We start from the raw sequence: 20901 nt of genomic DNA on the forward strand, positions 1-20901 counted from the left end.
CTGTTAAAATTCTCTCTTTTTACCAGGTGAGCTATTATTATTAATACAATTTTTATTATTTTTATACACTATGATTATTTTTTACATATTTACTTCCCCTATTCCCTTGTTATACGGAATTATATATTATATATAATAATATGTGAGGGTAACTGGCACATTCAGTTAAGGGCAACTGGTCAACACCCCAAAATGGGCGGGTGTCGGGTGAATACTGGATAATGGATTTATTATGATAAAAAGTTTTTAATTATAGTATTTATAAATTATTAAGTTATTAAGTATAACAAAAAAAAAAAAATGTAAACTAAAAGCTATGAGTGGGTATTCAAATGGAAGTTTGACTTAGGTGAAAATTTTCAGCACGTTATACCAATATGTATAATATATACATTAATATATGTGCTTAGATAAAGTTAGCACCTATTATAGAACTATATAGAAGCGTCTTAATATTAAACATATGTTGAAGGAGAAGTTACTTGTAATTATAATTATTATTAACTGAATTGTTTTTTTAAATTTTGATTTTTCGATAGTCTGTGCAAAATGATTCAATGTGCCTCAAAATGTTGGCTAAATAAAATTGGGTGTGTACGGCTATTTCATTTTATTCTGTAATCCGGTGCTGGTCTGCGATTGTTTGTTCAGGATGACTAAGAATAACTCACATATGTTAAAGAAAAATATTATGTCAGTATTGTTTAATAATTAATAATGACTTAATGACTATGGGTTTAGAGGTGATTATATAGGTACAGCCAATAGATTATAGCTATAGGTATAGGTATACTAGTACTATACCAAATATATTAGTATACCTAATTAAATAAAAATTAAATACTTTTTTTATAAAATGTAATCCTAAGTAATTACTTGAACATTTTAATTTTAATCTATAGTATTTAATTATTTAAATAATATATTTTAATTAAGTACTGTAATATTTAATAAGACTTATTGTAGAATATGCTAGAACGTGTGATTATAAACTTTGTAATATTTATTTTAAATACTAAATATTAATATTAGTATTATAGCATTACACATGTAAATATTGTAAATTATATTTGTAGGTAATAATAAAATTATTAAATGTTGCAAGTTTTTGAATTTCCTGTTAAGAACCTAAGAAAGTAAGAATAATGATTATAATTTTAGAACTCTGGTGCATTTATACAGCAAAAAGTATATTACATTTTAAATTATAACCAATTTATTATATTATATTTTTTAATAAATATATAGGTAATATATATGAATTCTCCAGCACAGCCTATGGCTTTGGAGGTGATCCAATAAAATTTGTTATTTAGTATTACAGCTTGTATACGTCTTGTTGGAGAATTAATAAAATATAATTATTATTATTAGGTAGTATTATAAATTATAATATAATATATAAACCATTATTACTAAAATGATGAATTTATGAATTAATTATTTAATTATTCAAACATAATTGAATGACCAACTTCTTCGACAAGTTTAAATGTGTAATGATAATGAAGTATTTAAAAGGGGGAAATAAATATATAGGTGATGGTGATCGCAGTGGCGTACCCAAGTAGGAGGTTGGATACCCCTCCCATAGTCCCATTGGTTGACAGGATTTAAAATTCTTAAGGTTCAGACCACTGATTGTATAATACTTTTTACATGTTAAAAAAATGTGGACCCCCTTGAAAAATTCCTGGATACCTACTCCGTATATTGGCGTCGTATTCGCTTTAACAGTCAACAGAATATTCGCGTTCCGCACTTAAATTTGAATCGATCATAAATGAAAATTATTAATAAATATACTAATAAATATTAAGTATAAAATAGATAAGAATTTAAATAAAAAAATTATACAAGCTTTTCAAAATATTTATTTGCGTGTAATCGCTGGCTCGCCTGCAGGTTTTCATCTAAAATGAGTCTTAAAATTATCTACAATCAACGAAACTGCTATATTATCTTCTACGTCAAACTGCAAGATGTAACTGATCAACGAGCTAGCAATCTAGCATCACTCACACTCCTTGAAAACAATGAAAATCCTACTATAGACGTCTCAAAAATAACTGGTGCCGCGACATGATAATTTAGGTTTAAGCATTTAAAATATTAAGAGGTGTCATAAATGTGCAACTTCCTCATCAAAATGAAGTCTTCCTCATCATGTGAAAAAACTCATCCGTCTGTCGAGTAAACTATATATATGTATTACTTATTGTGTAGATGTATAGATTGTAATTTTTCAAAAAAAGACAAAATAAAATACAATACTTATTTTAGCGTTGTAATAACATTTACATGAATAATATTTAAGTTAAGTTAAATAAAACAATTCAGTGACGTATATAGAAATTAATTTCAAGAGAGGAGTTAAAAAAAATGTCCATTCTTGAATTTCAATTAATTATACAATCAAAATCAAAATCAATGCCCGTACCAACTATACATTTCGGTGGGGGTTTGAACCCCTAAACCCCTTTATACATGCCACTGAAACGATTATAATTATATCGTTCAGTACTAACAATCGGTTCAGTAGTGTAATTTGGAATTGGTTCAGGGGTAGGATCGGGGTATAAGTTTATACTTTCGTTCTAGTGGGGCTATACCAATACCCGCCACCACACCAGCCTTGACCATTAAATCTCATAGATCACAATATTATATTAATTTATTATTAGAAATTAAATGAGATAAATGGTATAATAATGGTTTTAAAATATAATAAAGTAAACAGTTAAATTAAATTAAATATATTTTTTTTAAATTATAATATCAAGTCAATTTTCCTTTTTGTTTTTTTCACTATAATATTCAGTAAGTCATTGGAGTTAAACTTAATGTCCCGATGCACTAATAACATCGTAAGTCTATTCAAGGGTTCCTCTTAAGTATTTAAGTTAGTAAAAGTTCATAATTATTATGTAATTTAAAAGAATAATGATTATTACTCGTTTTATTATGATAGACACTGTTGCACTAGGTAAAACAAAGGTTTACACTAATATAATATTCGAAAAATAGTTAATACCTTATACCACAGAATAAATAATATTATGTTTTCAGTCATTACCAGTTTATATATTTATTTTTATTTATTATTATTTATTTTTGTTAAAAGTTTTAGTTAAAAATGATAACAAGAGTCAAGAGTCGTAAGTTGTAGTCAACTTGTAGATTTTATCAGTGTTATCTTTTAACTATGAGCTATACAATTTTCTTGTCATATATTATAATTGTTGAGCTATCGAAGTTTTATATTAGTAAAAAAAAAAAAAATCTAAACTATGATAATATCCATGAATTCTTATTTCTTATTTTAAAATATATCTGATCTTAAAATCTTTTAAAGCTAACTGCTTACGGGAATTTAATTATGGTTATTCTAAAAAAAAGCATCTGGGATGGGATATACCCCCCTATCCCATAATAACGACACTGAATCTGTTATTCACATTATGTCAATATTACCAATTATGAAGTTAGACATTAGTGCATTAGTATTTGATATCTGTTTCAATAAACACTATAGTTTATTTTGTACCTCTTCAGTCTTCTGGTTGTTACACGTAAAAATTACAAGTAGTACAGCAATACATTAATAATAATAATAATAAAATAAGTTGTTACAAAGAAAATTTCAAGTTTAAATAATTTTTAATTTTTGTTTATGACACCAAATTTTTTGATGAGTTAAAAATTGCTATTTATCACTTTTTAAACTAATTAAAAACATAAACATTTTTTTTTTTTTTAATAATATTTATTCGACTTAATTAATAATTAACAAAGGTTTTGAAATGTAGATATTTTAAATACTTGTTAGTTGTTCTTGTTACACTTTAAGCATTGTTTTTTTATGTACCTATATTAAAAAAAAAAAAATTTATTTGGATAAATAAATAATAATAATATATTTATATAATATGTAATACTGATTTTTATCTTTATCTAGATATATTTAAAATATGATCTTTATATGACACTGAATACGCGAGTAATAATTTATATAAGTATCATCGGCGTGAACATAATTACAAATCTGGGGCTATAGAAATATTCAAGTATTTATCATATGTATATATATATAGGCTATACCGTGATCGTGATGTACTGATGTATTTACTGCTGACGAGGTTGTTGGAAAACATTTTTAGAGAGGGATTGGAGTTTTTTGGAGTCCTGAAAGCCCTCCTTCACGTATTCGATACGTATGTTATTATGATGACTGATGAGTATACAAGACATTACATTACTGTGACTTATAGTAGGGAAGTTTGCAATAGACGAAGACGATAGTCAATAGATAGTATAAATTATGCTGAACTGTCTGAAACCGACGGGTGACGATGCCTACTATATTATAATGTATAAATTATATAATTATAATTCATGAAATATACGTTTGTCGTGTACGCGTCGTGTAAGTCTTGAGGTGTGGTAAAGAACGACAATTACACTGAACTCTGTTCAAACAAAATTAAACCCTTATTTCATGACAGTATTGACTTCAAAAATGTAAATGTCCCAGCATTATGCAATAAAAACGATTATAAATTAAAAATCGTGATATAATTGGTTTTGTATGTTTTTCAAAAACCATTCGTAGCAATCATAAGAAATTGTTATAAATTATAATACTTCCACTGCGAGTGAAGACTGTGGTGGTTAAAACGACAAAAATGTCTCGCACAGATGCTTTGGTCTGCTAAACGCAACATATACCGATGAGTTTTACTACTTTTACTCAGTCTGGCGAATACCGGAATACATAATAATGAAATAATATATACCAAAATGACGCCACTGTTGCAGTCGCACGTTTCATCCGTGCAGTAAACGTTGCGCGCACGCATCCGCGTAGATTTATAATAATATGTATTATTATTATAATAATGGTCGTCGTGTCTGGTATCTGTCCCCGTCCACAATAAATAAATAATAAAACGCCGATGGTGGTGGTGGTGGTGGTGGTTGCGACGCAGCCGGTGCCGCGCGTGTGTGTGTGGCGCACCGGTCGCCGAGAGACCTGTTGGGGGGCATTGTTCAAAACGACTTCAAGGTCGTTTCGACTTTACAATCCCGATGAGATTTGGCAATGCCGCTTTTGTGTACGGCGACTGCGACGACGACCGGCCCCGAACGAATGCATAACACATACCTATGATGATGATAATAATAATAATAATAAAAAATATGATAAAAATGATAAAATTTGAATATTTGATATAGCCGTCCTCGCCGAATCATGTCCCCCACAGACATACGAACACGACACTTCACACTAATTAACTTGATAGAAACGGCCGTGTACCACAGCGATGTATATTTTTTTGTATATTATTATTTATTATAATCATTATTATAGTCGTACAATGTACAAATATAAATATAAATATATATAAGCTTAAAAAAGTGATAAATAATTTTACGAAGGTATTATCAGATTAAAATAAGTACGCTGAATTTTATATTTTTTTATGAATTATCTAATTGGCTAATAAACAAGTATATTTTTAAAAATCTTATTAAGTACCCCAAGTCATAGGTCTTATAGTGATAATAGGCAAACATTATGGTTAAAATTAGAAAGGGGGAGTTCAGGCTACAATCCTCACTAATACTGAACTTCAAAAACTGAACTCCAACACATACATAATAATACCATCAGAATTTTATGAATGGGTTTATAACGATGTGTTTTTTATGTACCTATCAGTGGCACAACCAAGTAGGGTGTTTTAGGTGTCTGGACAACCCCTTGAAAAAACCCTGGTTGCGCTACTGGTACCTATATGTCACTATTGCGAATTCGTGAATTAAGCAGATCATAATATAGCAATTAGAATTAATTACCTTTCCAAAATCATTAATTTCTTACCGGTTTTTCCATTAATATTTACCAAAACAAATTAATTTATTGGTTACATGAGAATAACAAGAAAAAAAAGACGATTTCATATTTTCAGTCAACTATTTTTGAGTGAGTTCTAAAACTTTGTCAAGAGATGCTAAGCCACCTCACTTGTTGTGCCACTGCCCCTAGCAGGTATCCACTCCAGTCAAGAGTTGAGTGCTATAAGCCTACAAAGTACGGAAAACGGCGGTGTGCGCCGGATAACCCATGATCACGTCGTTACTCGTGCAGCAGTTACGCGCGAATTATTATCAAAAAAAAAAAAATCAACGTGTCGTCGGTGCTGCTATCAGCTGAGGTGATTCAGATAATCAGATTTTAGTGATTGAGTGAGAGAGTGGTGTTTTTGTAATTTTGTCCCCCGCCATCTCGCCCTGTGAACAGAAGTGGCGCACGCGCGTTCGGCATTTCGATCGTGTGTGCGTGTGTGCGTGCCCGAGAGAGTGAGTGCGTGTACGTCAATGTGTGTGCGTGTACGTGTACGTGAGTGTGTGTGTGTGTGTGTGTCCGCGCGTTTGTACGCGAAGTGTCTCGTGCGAGGCCGTCCGCGCTTATCTCGTCAAAGGTTGTTATTCTGTCCGTTTCGTCCGTCAACACGAACTACAATACGAATAAAAAAAAATAATCGCAGTTCGAGTTCCGGTACAGTCTGTCCGCCGATTTTTTTTTTTTACTAACACCCGTGTGTCCGGCGATTTCCGTGCGCCGATAACATATATGTTTTAAACGGACCGGAACGGACGCCCCGAACCAACTATGGAAGCCACCGCCAAGCACGACTTCAAAGCCACGGCGCCCGATGAATTAAGCTTCAAAAAGGGTAGCTTGCTCAGGGTGAGTGATTTTAGTGTTCAGTCTTTTTATTGGTGGACGAATGTGTTCAGTTTGAGGATTGGGGTTTACTCTTGTGTCACTTCCGCCTCTAGGTACCTGGTGCTGTACAATGCACCTGACTGATTCACTTTGTTTTTCAGGTGATCAACATGGAAGACGATGTAAATTGGTTTCGGGCTGAGTTTGAGGGCAAAGAAGGACTAATACCTAGCAATTATATAGAAATGAAAAATCATGAGTGAGTGATGTCACTTTGATTTCTATTTAGTTGTACTGTCATTCATGCCTAAGTGATACTAATGTTTGCTGTTCCTTATTTGTTTATAGTTGGTACTATGGTAAAATTACTCGAGCTGATGCTGAGAAATTATTAGACCAACAGCCTGAGGGTTGTTTTCTAGTACGAATAAGTGAGAGTTCACCTGGAGATTTTTCATTATCCGTCAAGTGAGTAAATATATTCCATAATACAATATCTATACTTTTCCGTGTTGTGTCCTTGAACTCACAAATAATAATTGATATTTTTTGAAAATATGTTTAATTTTTAATAATGTAATAATCAATAATAGATGTGGTGATGGTGTCCAACATTTCAAAGTTTTACGAGACGCACAAGCAAAATTTTTCTTGTGGGTTGTGAAATTTGATAGTTTAAATGAATTAGTTGATTATCATCGAGAATCATCTGTTTCCCGTTCACAAGATGTTAGACTTAGGGATATGCCAGCAGCAACTCAAAATGGGTTTAACCAAAAACCGGTACTTATTATTTTTACTTATCAATTAGGTCAATTTTAAATATTATTAATTAATAATAAATATGCATTTTGTGATTTAACAGACTCTGGTGATTGGGATGTATGACTTTACACCTCAAGAAGATGGAGAATTAGCATTTAAACGAGGAGATGTGATTACTGTGACGAATCGCACTGATGTCAATTGGTGGCGAGGTGAGATTGGCACCAGAGAAGGACTGTTCCCAGCTGCGTACGTTTCTCCTTATCATGCCCCTTAATCTACAGTGTTCTTAATTGTATGGAATGTATTTACTACTATATGAAACTGTGTATTTACTACTGTAGAAAATACGTGACCATGAAATAGACTTAACAATTCTAGATTTTTCTTTCGGAATCAGATAATTTATTGAAGTGAAGAAGAAGTCAATAATTATTTAGATACTTAAATTTGTTTAGGTTTTTCAAGTTTTGTTATTAATTAATTCATTGATATATTAACTTAATTTTTTTTGCTTATCCATAAATTTTTATTCGTTAATATGTACAAAGTTAATACATTATGAATCAAAATGATAAAATGTTACCTACCATTCTAACTTAACAAATGTTAAAAAGTATTTTTTACTTTTAAGAACATAAAAAAAAAAACAATTTTGACATGTGATGATAACTATTGAATATGAACTATTAATTTTCATGTTAGTTAAATGTTCATTAATTTATAGACCTTTTTTTTGGAAATTATTATTTTGATTTATATGTATGAGTTTTTTACTCACATGCTTTAGTGTACATTTATAACATAAACATTGCTTTGATAACCTGCTATTATTTATAATATACAATAATAGTTCTGAATATTATGATTAATAGCTTAAACATTAAAATAATACCTATGAACAATAAGTCAATAAACAGAGATATAGGTTAATTATTCATAAAAATTAAAGTTACATAACAGTATCCATTTATTCTTTTATAAACATCAATTATTATAATTCTTAAATTTGTACAAATTTAAATTTAGTGAAATCTGTCTAAAATGTATGTTATTAACAAAATATTATGAAATTGGTTGTTTATTTCAACTAAATATTTTATTTGTTAATTAAATAAATTGGCATTTATCATTTAATTTTAGATAGATTTCACTTAAATCATTTGTGTATACTATTATATTTAAATTAGGAATATTAAATTTAGTACAAGTTGATGATTTGTTCTGTGTTTTTTTTTTTAGCGTTTATACTACCAGTTCTTTATGGAATTAAATTTATAAATATTATATGATGTAAACTATATTTTTTAATGATTGCATTTAAATAAGGAAATCATTTTTATTAAATGTATTTCCATGTTAATGTTTTATTTTTTATTTTTAAATTGAATACACAAGTATAACGACATTTAGAAACACAGAACTTATGTTTTTTTTTTACAATTTATAAAAATCGCTCAATTCCTTTATCTGTATCTAATAATTGTTTTTAAACATTTAAAATATTTCAAAGAATATCTGTTTAGTTGTTTATTTGTTGAACTTGTTTTATACTTGGATCAATTATTATATATTGTGCTTAACAATTTTTCAGTCATATCGAACAATTATTTTAGTTTTGATTTTAAATTAAACAATACAATGTCAATTTGTGATATAAAATAATATTAAAACTCCTTATTTACCTATCTTATATATTTCTTTGTTGTAGGTTGATCATTATTTGTTTGTAAACTAATGTGTCTATATTTAAGTATTAATTCTTCCTGACTTATTCATTATTGGTAAGACTATTGCCTACTCATGAATATTTTCTTCGTATCCTATGATATAATATTTTTTTTTTGTACTAGGTACTTATAAATATTTTATTTTTTATTATTTATTTAAGTGAAATAAGTTGTGAAATAATATATATGTTAGTCATAGTAATTAAAGACTCGTATAGTTGGAAATATTGAAATAATATCCATAAAGTCTTTAATAATTTATTATATATTAAGTAATTAATTAAGTGACTTTTTTCTTATCTTATACATAATATAATATTAAATTACAAATATTTTTGTGCCACATTCAACATTATATTGTTTTATATTGTAAATAGTTACACTGCAATAATCCATAAACCATTTTACCTTTTTAAAATTTTTATTTTTTAGTAATACCTCATTATTTGTTAGACATTGTTAAATGTTAATGTAAGTAGTACATTTAATTATCAACAATTATCATTGGGAGTAAATATTAAATACTTAAAAAAAAAAAACTATTTTTAATCTAACTTTATCCAAGTATACTTAGATCAGTTAAATCTAAGTATAGAATAACTATAACTAGTATATAACTTAGAATCTAAGTATACTAAGTATCTTTTAGAAAAATCTAAGAGATAATTTCAATATTCTTTTTAAATTTAATGAGGTTTTATAGAGAACATTTTAAAATTTGATATTTACATAATAATTATGTACTTTCTTAAACGTCTTATGACCTGGAATTATAGTGTGGTAAGGAAATCCACCTACGTTGATTAGGTCATCTAGGTTGATATAAATACCTGTTTTCAACTAATACATCGTTAATAATGCATTAAAATACTTAATATACAAATATTTTTATAATTGTGTACTAAGTACCAACCCTTAATCATTACTCTATTAATATTGACTCAAAATTTTTATTTGGTTAATTAAAATATTGGATGATTGAATAAATGTAAATATATAGTTGAATTTTTAGCAGAGCAAATTTTTTAGTTTTGAAAAAAAAAATTGACCACCTATATAAATGTTCAAACCTTCAACTTTTAGGGTAGTGTTTGATAAATGATGTTTGTACTTTTGTGTAGTACTATAATGTTTACCTAAACTGAGTTTCAACCTGACACGGGCGCTTAAAATTAGGTGTCTAATTGAAGTCTTAAATCTCCAACCAGGAGCACAAACTTGATTTATTCAAATAGGTACCTAACAAGTTATTCTAGACGGATTTAACGATCGATTAATTGCGACGACTCCGCACTTTATTGTGGAAACTGTGGCCCTCACCTAAAAAATGGCGAAAAGGTTTGTATATTTATGTCACAAATAAGTTTTACGTGAGATCAGAGGGATTTCAAACATGATAAATTTAGTGGATATGTTTTTTGCCCATAGACATAATCTTAAATCCGTCGCTGTCCGCTAGAGCCTGGAGTACTTGATTATATTTACATCGAAGTGGTGCACCAAAGCATGACAAATTCTAAATATTACGAACATTTTTAGTTTTGAGAAATTTGCTAGGCATTAGAGCCAAACAGTATGGTTGCCGGTTGGTAGAATTTTAAAATCTCAAATCATCACAACTCTGCACACTTGCAGTCCAGTTTGCAATTACAAGAGTTAATAAAAATAAAAATGTTGGTTTGTTACGTCAACGAGTCATGGTAAAAAAACCATTTTTGTTTATTTTCCATGCATGCACCAACTTAAGGGAAAATGTTACGATCATACTGGTATACTATAGATAACTGCACTGTGATTATTTCATAACAAAACATTCAATTAGTCTTAATGATTCATACAAATATACAATCATACTACCCTACCTAGTACCTTTACTATAATGTAATTGTTCGAAGCGTAAAAAATAAGTGAAATTACGCGAAACTAGATGAATTATGTAGAAATTACAAAATTCGAGCGTAATATTCTTGTTTAATTTCTTGTCTGTGATAAAAAAAAATGTGAATAGTGAGGAGAAAATAGTGCTGCAAATCATTATGTGTTCATTTTTTGTATAGCAAAATATTTTTATTACGCCAAATGTTTTTTAATTTGTCAAACGTAGATTTATCATAATAATTAATGAGTATCAAATATGTCAGGATCTTCAGGTAGCAGGCGAACTGGAGGAACTACCAAGATCCGTCTAACTGGTGGGTGTTATAAATTTTGATTTGTTATAAATTATTTTTATTAATAAATTTCATATATTATTTTGTCTAGGCTATATTTATGTGATTTTCTTAATCTTATATTTTTACAAATTTAGTTTAACTAATATTAATTTAATTATGATATGTCAAGTATCAATTACAAATTATGTACCTATCTATCATATTATTTCATGTTATGTCATTGCTGTTATAGAAATATCATAAGTTGTCAGCTTGTTAAAGAAATTTTAGTGCCCAATAATATACAGAGTATATTTATTAATTTAAAATAATAAATAATTTTAATTTAAACTTTTAAATAAATGCCATAGTTTTCTTCGTTTTAAGTTTATTAAGAACACATTGCTTATTAAATATAAAATATAGTATATTTTATGAGTCATATTGACAAATCTACAATGGAAAAAACTAATTTTGATTTTTGAATTGCTTAAGTACAATGTGTTGTACTAACTACTAATGAAGTGTGTTTTGTATATATAGTAAGCCTTGATACCATTCATTTATATAAATAATAATATTAATTTGAAAATGATTAAAATTTGTTTTCAGTGCTTTGTGCTCAAAATTTGTTGAAAAAAGATTTATTTCGTAAGTTTTATTTTTATTTGTATTATTTATATATTTTTAACATACATTGTTATAAACATATATTTTATTCGTTAAAATATGGATTTTTATAGGTTTACCACCTGATGCATTTGCAAAGATTAGTGTGGACGGGTCTGGACAATGTTATACAACAGATACCTGTAAACCAACCTGTGACCCTCAGTGGAATCAACATTATGATTTGTAAATGAATTAGTTAAATAATATTACTATTATACCTAATTATTAAAATTATAATAATTTAAAATGTTTAATAGATATTTAAGTAAAGGTGATCATGTAACAATTACTTTATGGAATCATAAAAAAATTCATAAAAATATTCAAAAACCTACTAGTGGTTTCCTTGGGTGTGTAAGATTATCATGGAATCAAATTCAGCGATACAAAGACACTGGTTGTAAGTGTATATTATAATAATTTACATGATTTTGTTGGAATAATATTTTATTTGTTCAAAATTATTTACTTACAGATCAGAAATTAGATTTAGTTAAATTAAATCCAGATGATCCAGTACCAATTAGAGGTCAATTAGTGTTATCTTTATTATCTCAAGATGGTACAGTAGGTGTATCATCTCAACAACCATCTCCGTTACCTGATGGATGGGAGGAAAGGAAAACAGAAAATGGACGATTATATTATGTAAACCATAAAACTAAAACTACTCAATGGGTTAAACCAACAAAGTAAGTGAAATAATTTAATTTATAAATGTATAAAAAATTTAGTAGGTATTCACATAAAAAAGCTAGAATTTTTTCCATTTACAATACAAAATGTTTAGGTCTGACATTATTAACCATCTTTAACACAAATAAAAAATCTATATGCGATGCCAGGTCATATATTTTTTTTTTTTAGTTCAAATTAGTAAATCACGACACCATTTACGATTTAGCCTTCTAGGCTGGTTACCTGGAATTGTTAAAGTAGAAAGATCTCTTGCAAGCGGATTGGGATGAGATGGTAGGCGCTGGTGGAATCGTTTGTAATAGGATTTAGCATCATCGTGAACTAGTGGAATTTTTAGATCTGAATGGATAGTATGGTTAGATATGTAGGGAGGGGCATTTAAAAGATTACGAAGTGCTATATTTTGGAAAGTTTGTATTTTGTTTAAATTGGACTTTTTTGTGTTTCCCCATAATTGTAGTCCATATGTCCACATAGGTTTAAGTAGAGATTTATAGATGAGAAACATAGTATTAATATGTATATATTTATTATTAAAAATTAGGCTTTTTAATAGACAAAGTCGTAGATTTAATTTGACTCTTTTTGCTTTGATATGGTGGGCCCAGGTCAGCCTCTTATCGAGGGTTAAACTAAGGTATTTAGTATTTAGATAGAGCACTAGGGATTTGGGTGCCATAAATTAAAACCTCGTCGCATGGGGCGAGTGTAAGGGTGAACGTTATATGTATAGACGTGGATTGATTAATTTTAACTCACCATTTAGTGTACCAGTCTTCTATTAGGGTGAGATGGGATTGAAGATTTTGTATTGCTACGAAAGGATTGGAGTGAATAGAAAGTATGGCCTTGTTATCCGCGTGGTCGGCAACCATTGTATTAGGAGTGGTTGGTTGGTCAGAGGCATATATATTGTAAAGGATGGGGGAAAGAATTCCACCTTGGGGAACACCCGCAGCAGATAAGTGGGCTATGGAGGAAAAAGAATTACTAACACGTACTTGAAAATTATGATCAGAAAGATATGATTTTATAACAAGAAAGTAAGTGGGATGAAGAAATATTTTTAATTTAAAGAGTAGACCGTCATGTCAGACTCTATCAAACGCCTGAGAGACGTCTAGAAATACACTTGTGCAGTAGAGTTTTTTCTCTAAAGAGTAAGATATAGCATCAACGGCTCTATGAACTTGTTGTATAGTTGAGTGCGCAGAACGAAATCCAAATTAAGAGTTAGGAATGATGAAGTTTGCAGAAATACTTGGAAGTATGCGTTTAAGGATGAGTTTTTCTAGAATTTTGGCAAAAAATGGAAATAGACTTATAGGACGAAAAGAGGAAATTGAGTCAGGTGGCTTATTAGGTTTGGGGACAAGGATAATAGTAGAGAATTTCCATAGGCTTGGAAAGTGAGAAAGTCGTAATGTAGAGTTAAAAATATGGAAAAGTTGGACAATCGCTCTTTTAGGTAAGCATCTAGCTACTTCAGCAGTTATAAGGTCATATTCCGGGGATTTCTTAAGGGAGCATTGATTTATGACAAATTTGATATCATTATTGGAGTAAAGTGATTAACAGGACCAGCCGATGAACATAGAGACGAATTAAGATGGTCATTAACTTTATTATTATTAATATGGGAGAAGATGTCAGGGTGAGGTTGAAAAATATCAGAAAGGTGAGTTTTAAAAAGTTCAACTTTGTCTGGGTCTGATGACATAGCTGCCGTCAGGATTTTTATTGGTAAATTCGCGGATTTATATTTACAAATTTTTTTAGTTTTTGGAAGAGAGATTTGAAAGAAAGTTAGCAAGAGACTCAGATTTTTGTTTTGCCAACACTTTTTTAAGATGGTTGGCTAGTTTATTATATTTTTGTTTATGAGATGGAAGACGTGTACGTTGATACAGAGCTCTAGCTCTACGTTTTTCAACAATAATACTACGTGTATATTCTGGAATTTGGGGGAGCTAAGTAGAAGGATGACATTTTATTGATGAAGACCTAGCCGAAGACTGTATGAGTTGCGTAAGATTATTTACAGCCAGATCAATATTGTCAGGAGTTTTAAGTTTTACATTTAATTTGATTTGTTGATCAACAAGATTGTGGAATTTATACTTGTCAGTAGAGGAATTGAGTAATTTGGGAGGCTCTTAGCGAGTAAGGGGGGAAGCATTAACTGATAGCATAACTGAGGAGTGATCAGAATTTGGTTCAAGGAGGTTTTCATTTTTATAGGTTATTAGGAATTTTGGCAACATAAATATCTAAGATATCAGGGTTTTTTCATGTAAAGGTTGACCAGTACGTAGGACCAGGAGAAGCGAGAACTTTATAACATTTGGATGAAGTAAAATTGTTGAGAACTAACCCACAGGGATTATATTGTTAAGATTATAAAATCACTTACCCTACCTTTTAATTGCAAAAAAAAGAACATGACTCGATGGCTTAAAGGATAAATATGATTTGTCACTAATACTAAAATGTTCAGGAAAGCCATTTAAGGATTTATTATTTTTCAAATACATATAGTTTTTTAAAATGTTATTTTTAATATGTGTAATCTTGATATGGTATATAATTTACAGTATAACATTAATTTGCTAGCTTAACTTGATTAAAACAATATTTTTTTTAAGTAAGTTTTGTGTGAAATTAGAATGAACAATATTACTAATGGCTAATGGCAATTGTTATTATATCTTGCTACGGACATTAAAGTATTTTTAAGTTTTGCTAAATACCGTATTTTCAGACATGCTACATTTGTCCATTTAAAATAACCACCAATTTTAATATATCCATTTAAAATAATTGTATGTAACATTTTTTTTTTTTTAAACTTATAATATTTGTGTATTCAAAAATATGATCAACTCATAAAATGTCAAATATTATTATGTAAAAATAACGCACTTTTTATAATTATACTTGATATTTGGCAGAATTGTAAAGAGCATCTAGTTTTCTTGATTTGACATTTTTGAAAAAATAGACATATTATATTTGGCCATCAAATTGTATAAATAGGCATAAATATATGCGTACAAATTAAAAAATCATTTAAAATGTCATACAAATTATGAAAATATAATGTAATTTATTTGTTAAAAATAATTTTTAATTTTATTTTTAGGGCTCATTCAAAAATTACTACAGGTAGTGGTAGTCCTCGCCCTCCAGCACCAACTCCTACAGAAGATGCAATTGTACGAAATGAATCTGATGTGATAAATAATAATGATGGCAATAATGTTGTTTTGACTGCACAAACGTAAGTTACTTTTCCTTTTAGATTTTATAAAAATGTATAGCTAGTAATAATTAATATATTTAGGAATAGAAATCCTAGCAATCGAGCATTACTTAGTTCTGCCAGAAATTCATCATCTCATAGTTCCTCAATTCAACAACCACAAGACTTGCCAACCGGTTATGGTTAGTATCAAACAATTTTAATCTAACTTAATAAATATTTTATTATAAATTTTTGACTTTAACAGAAATAAGAACAACACCTCAAGGACAAATTTATTTTTATCATACCCCAACTGGTTTAAGTACATGGCATGATCCAAGAATTCCTAGGAATATTAGTGTAACTTCAGGACAACAACTTGGCCCTTTACCTGCTGGTTGGGAAGTACGTCAAACATCCAGTGGTCGCTATTATTATGTAGACCATAATAATCGAACTACAACTTTTTCGGATCCAAGACTTTCAACAGCAGTCATAGCTAATTTATTACAGTAAGATAATCAATTACCTATTACTATTATTGAATTAACACATGTTTAATTTATTAGGAAACAAAATGATCAAAGCTCATCAACAAATGAACAAAACTCAATGAACAATAAAGAGAATACTAGTATCAACACCAGAGTACTTAATACTAGTGAAACATCATCAAGTCAACAGAGAACTCCACCTCGCCCTGGCCCTGTTTTTGATGGTCCCCAAAGTATTGAGACTGATTCAGAGTGTTTGCCTAAATACAAACGTGACTTAGTAGCTAAACAGAAAATCTTACGTACAGAACTAGCTGCATTACAGCCTCAAACAGGACATATGCGATTAGAAGTTTCAAGATCAGAAATATTTGAGGTATGTAATATTTTGAGTTTGGTTAATTGGTTTCTAATAATATTAATTTTTAGGAGTCATATCGAGCAGTAATGAAGATGCGACCGAAAGATCTACGTAAACGGTTAATGGTTAAATTCCGTAGTGAAGAAGGTCTTGATTATGGTGGTGTGGCCAGAGAGTGGTTATATTTATTATCTCATGAGATGCTTAATCCCCAATATGGATTATTTCAGTATTCTAGAGAAGACAATTATACTTTACAAATAAATCCGGATAGTTCAATTAATCCAGTATGTTTTGTTTAAAATTTTCGAGGGACTTTATTATATCACAGATAAGAATGATTTTTAATTTTTAGGAACATCTATCTTATTTCCATTTTGTTGGTCGTATAATTGGAATTGCTATTTTTCATGGACACTATATCGATGGAGGATTTACAACACCTTTTTATAAAATGTTACTAAACAAACCAATTACTCTGGAAGATATAGAAGGAGTAGATCCTGAATTGCACCGTAGTCTCACATATATATTGTAAGTAGCCAAATTATTTTATAAAATAATTTATTTTGTATAAATATATATATATATAATATTATATATTTTTTTAAGGGAAAATAAACTTGAAAAAGATATAATTGATACTACTTTTGCGGTCGAACAAAGTAGCTTTGGTGTATTAAAATTGCATGAACTAAAAACTGGTGGACAAGATATTCAACTTACAGAAGATAATAAAAAAGAATATGTTAAGTATGTGACTAATGGGTGGTATACCTATGTTTGTACATTATTATATTATTAATAAACACTATAATACAAATTTCAATTTAAATGTAGATTGTACGTGACGTACAGATTTATGAGAGGCATTGAACAACAGTTTTTAGCATTACAAAAAGGCTTAACTGAAGTAGTTCCAGGAACATTGTTAAAGCCTTTCGATGAACGTGAGATTGAATTAATTATTAGTGGTATTGGTACCATAGATATTGAAGATTGGAAGCGTAATACTAGACTCAAAGTGATTATTTTTATTATATTACTCAAACATATAGTAGTCAATAAAATATTTAAATTAATATTATTATATATTCAGCATTGTTCACCTGATATGCCTGTGGTCAAATGGTTTTGGGAAATTATTGAACAACACTATAGTCAAGAAATGCGTCTTAGGCTGTTACAATTTGTCACTGGAAGTTCTAGAGTTCCTCTTCAAGGTTTTAAGGCACTTCAAGGTAAATAATGATTTATTTATTGGTACAAATGTGCGTTTATTGAACCTTAATTTATTTTAATTTAGGATCAACTGGAGCAGCTGGGCCTCGTTTGTTTACCATACACTTGACTGATGTACCTACTGATAATCTTCCCAAAGCACATACATGTTTTAATCGTCTTGATTTGCCAAAATATGAAAGTAAACAAAAATTACTTGACAAACTCAGCCAAGCAGTTGAAGAAACTTGTGGTTTTACAGTTGAATAGGTAATCTGTTACATTTTTATTAACTGCATACATTATTATTTGTTTAAAATATTATGTTAAGTATCACATATTTGTATTATTTTTGTTTATAAAATTTTTATTGTAAAGTCATTTGTTAATTGCAACTTATCATATGTTTATATCTTTTTTATTCAAAAGAAAATATTGAGGTTAATTCAATTATTGTTATTAAAGTATGTAATAGTTCTAAGTTATAGTTATGATAATAATGTGCAATAATACAGGGTAAGATACAATGTAAGGCCTTGGAAGCAAAATGAATTAATTTAAAAACTTTATTTAACCATATTATTTTATTTTTTTTAAATTATTATTGATTCTATTTATGACATAAATGTATTATTGTTATTTGTTACCGTTTAAAACTAATGAATAGTGTTGATTTTTAAAATTATTTAAATTTTGGTTTCAATTATCAGAAAATACAATACACCTAATTTTTATTAATATTTAATTTTTTATATTCATTCTATTATAATATAATTTTCATTTGTCTTTTCAATGTATAACTTGATTTTATTAAAATAGTTTATTTTTCATACTAAACAATCATATTGTCTTCCATAGGTTTAATATATTAAGGACTGCCCTCATATGACAATCCAAATAAGTAAATAAATAAACTATTTATTAGTATAATAAAACAACTTCAATAATGGATAAAATAATATTAGCGTTCAATTATCTCATTTATGCACGGGAATCAGATAGTGACATAACTATTATGTATTAAGCAACATAAGTAATATCTGAAGACTGTATTGTTAAATTAAATTGTTAAGGACATCACAGTCATATAAAATCTAAAAACCCATATAATATAAAGTATTTAGTAATTTGCAAGGAATCAATATAATTTAATTAAAAAATAAAGACATTTGTTATTTCATAAAAACTTATTACAAATTCATGTTTTAATATTACAAATTGTAAACAAATGTGGAAAACAGAACAACATTACAAATGCGTAACTGATTTTTTTTCTGATGATCTCTAGAAATTAGTATTGTTACTTTATTTACGATTAAATAAAATGAGACTTAGTTTTATCTTATTGTATGTTTATTAGTTAAATCTATCATGTTATATAGATTTATCTTAAATGATAAGTAACCAATCTATATTTTGATTAAATGTTAATTGTAGTATCATTTTTATTGTATTATATATATTAAAAATATTGAATTTATAATTGATTAAAATAAAAAGATATTAAACACAAGCACCACTATTTATTTTTAAACTATTTAGAATAATATAGCGTTTTACATCTACATTAAATTATTTTTGTATATTTATTAGAAACAACATATTTATAGTAGCGGCCAAACATATGTGCGGTTTGTGACTATGCCTCATATAGCCACCAACAAATTAAAACCCGATATATTTTAGCTAACGTTCGAAGACTCGTATACAAATATATATGATTAGATTAAATAATTTTTTGCTGACTCCATGAGAGTGAATACCATGTAGAATTGAAAAAAAGGTGTTAAAACGGTTAATAAAGATATTTGTTTTCTAATATCCCTCCAACAGATGTTTTTGTTTGAAGACTATCTTGTGTTATATCGACTTGAGGTAGGCGAAGTCGCCAACCACACATATGTTTAGTCACTACTATACAGTGTAAATTTTCTTTTTTAGATTTTGTGTAGAACCAGTATTTTATTTTGGAGAGTAACCTCTTAGGTCACTAAAATCGCCAAGGTTTGTATCTTTGAGTGATGGTTTTAGGTAGCAAATTGTATTTAGTTAATACTTTATGGGGTTTAAGTAAACAATTCTATATGTTTTTACATGAAATCAGTATTTTATAAAATATAATATTTTTTTAATGTACTTCAAAAGTGAAAAACCATAGATACTTGACATTTTTACCTAATGTTTATATAATCATTTTCTAATTATGTTAACATTTTTGAAATATTTTGATTCTAAGCTGATAATAGAAATTAAAATTTCTTTTCTACATGGATCAAAAGGTTTTATTATAAAATACAAAGTTCCTTTTGCTTTTTTTTTTTTGCTGGCCTAAAACAAAGCTATGTCAGCTATAATCGAATTTGATGTATACTACTAAGAATCAAATACACAAAGTTTTGTATTGCTTATATTGTTGTTTTTTGTATTTCAATACTTTTTCGGGTTTTTGAAAAACTTGGTTTGCTTTAGTATAATATTCTGTAACATTTTTTCAAAATGTAATTTAAAGAAATGTCTGAAAGATTAATATTTATTTTTATATTATATCATGTTTTTCAAAGAAATGGCTCAATCGATTTTATCTCATAATGTTTGATTTAATTTATTGAAAAAAGTAGGTACTTGTTCAGTAATTTCTCGACAACCTTTTGTCATGTATCAGTTATTTAATTTTATAAATTATCTTAAACAGAATAAATTAACTGTGGAAGGAGAAAAATAGCAGGCTTGTGAATAGAAATATATTTTATTATAATACATTCTTTTTAATAATAAACTAGTGGTTCAAATCTAATATTTTTTTAGAAGATTTAAAGAGCTTTATTGTAT

At 28.4% G+C, this 20901-nt stretch overlaps 2 protein-coding genes across 2 annotated transcripts; both read left to right on the forward strand.

The window, feature by feature from the left end:
- Positions 1-6383: 6383 nt before the first annotated feature.
- LOC113551873 (protein enhancer of sevenless 2B) lies at positions 6384-8472 on the forward strand. Its single transcript, XM_026954422.1, has 5 exons — positions 6384-6754; positions 6895-6992; positions 7082-7201; positions 7327-7516; positions 7599-8472. Exons 1-5 carry the CDS (start codon positions 6677-6679, stop codon positions 7773-7775), a joined length of 663 nt encoding a protein of 220 aa, XP_026810223.1. The 5' UTR covers positions 6384-6676; the 3' UTR covers positions 7776-8472.
- Positions 8473-11064: 2592 nt separating this feature from the next.
- Positions 11065-19585, forward strand: LOC113551125 (E3 ubiquitin-protein ligase SMURF2). Its single transcript, XM_026953170.1, has 15 exons — positions 11065-11420; positions 11994-12032; positions 12125-12236; positions 12311-12453; positions 12529-12745; positions 15895-16032; positions 16096-16196; positions 16262-16508; positions 16566-16866; positions 16920-17138; positions 17207-17385; positions 17464-17604; positions 17692-17875; positions 17951-18092; positions 18158-19585. Exons 1-15 carry the CDS (start codon positions 11363-11365, stop codon positions 18340-18342), a joined length of 2406 nt encoding a protein of 801 aa, XP_026808971.1. The 5' UTR covers positions 11065-11362; the 3' UTR covers positions 18343-19585.
- Positions 19586-20901: the final 1316 nt, after the last annotated feature.

The sequence above is a fragment of the Rhopalosiphum maidis genome, chromosome 2 (assembly GCF_003676215.2).
Source record: "Rhopalosiphum maidis isolate BTI-1 chromosome 2, ASM367621v3, whole genome shotgun sequence".
Classification (NCBI taxonomy): Eukaryota; Metazoa; Arthropoda; class Insecta; order Hemiptera; family Aphididae; genus Rhopalosiphum; species Rhopalosiphum maidis.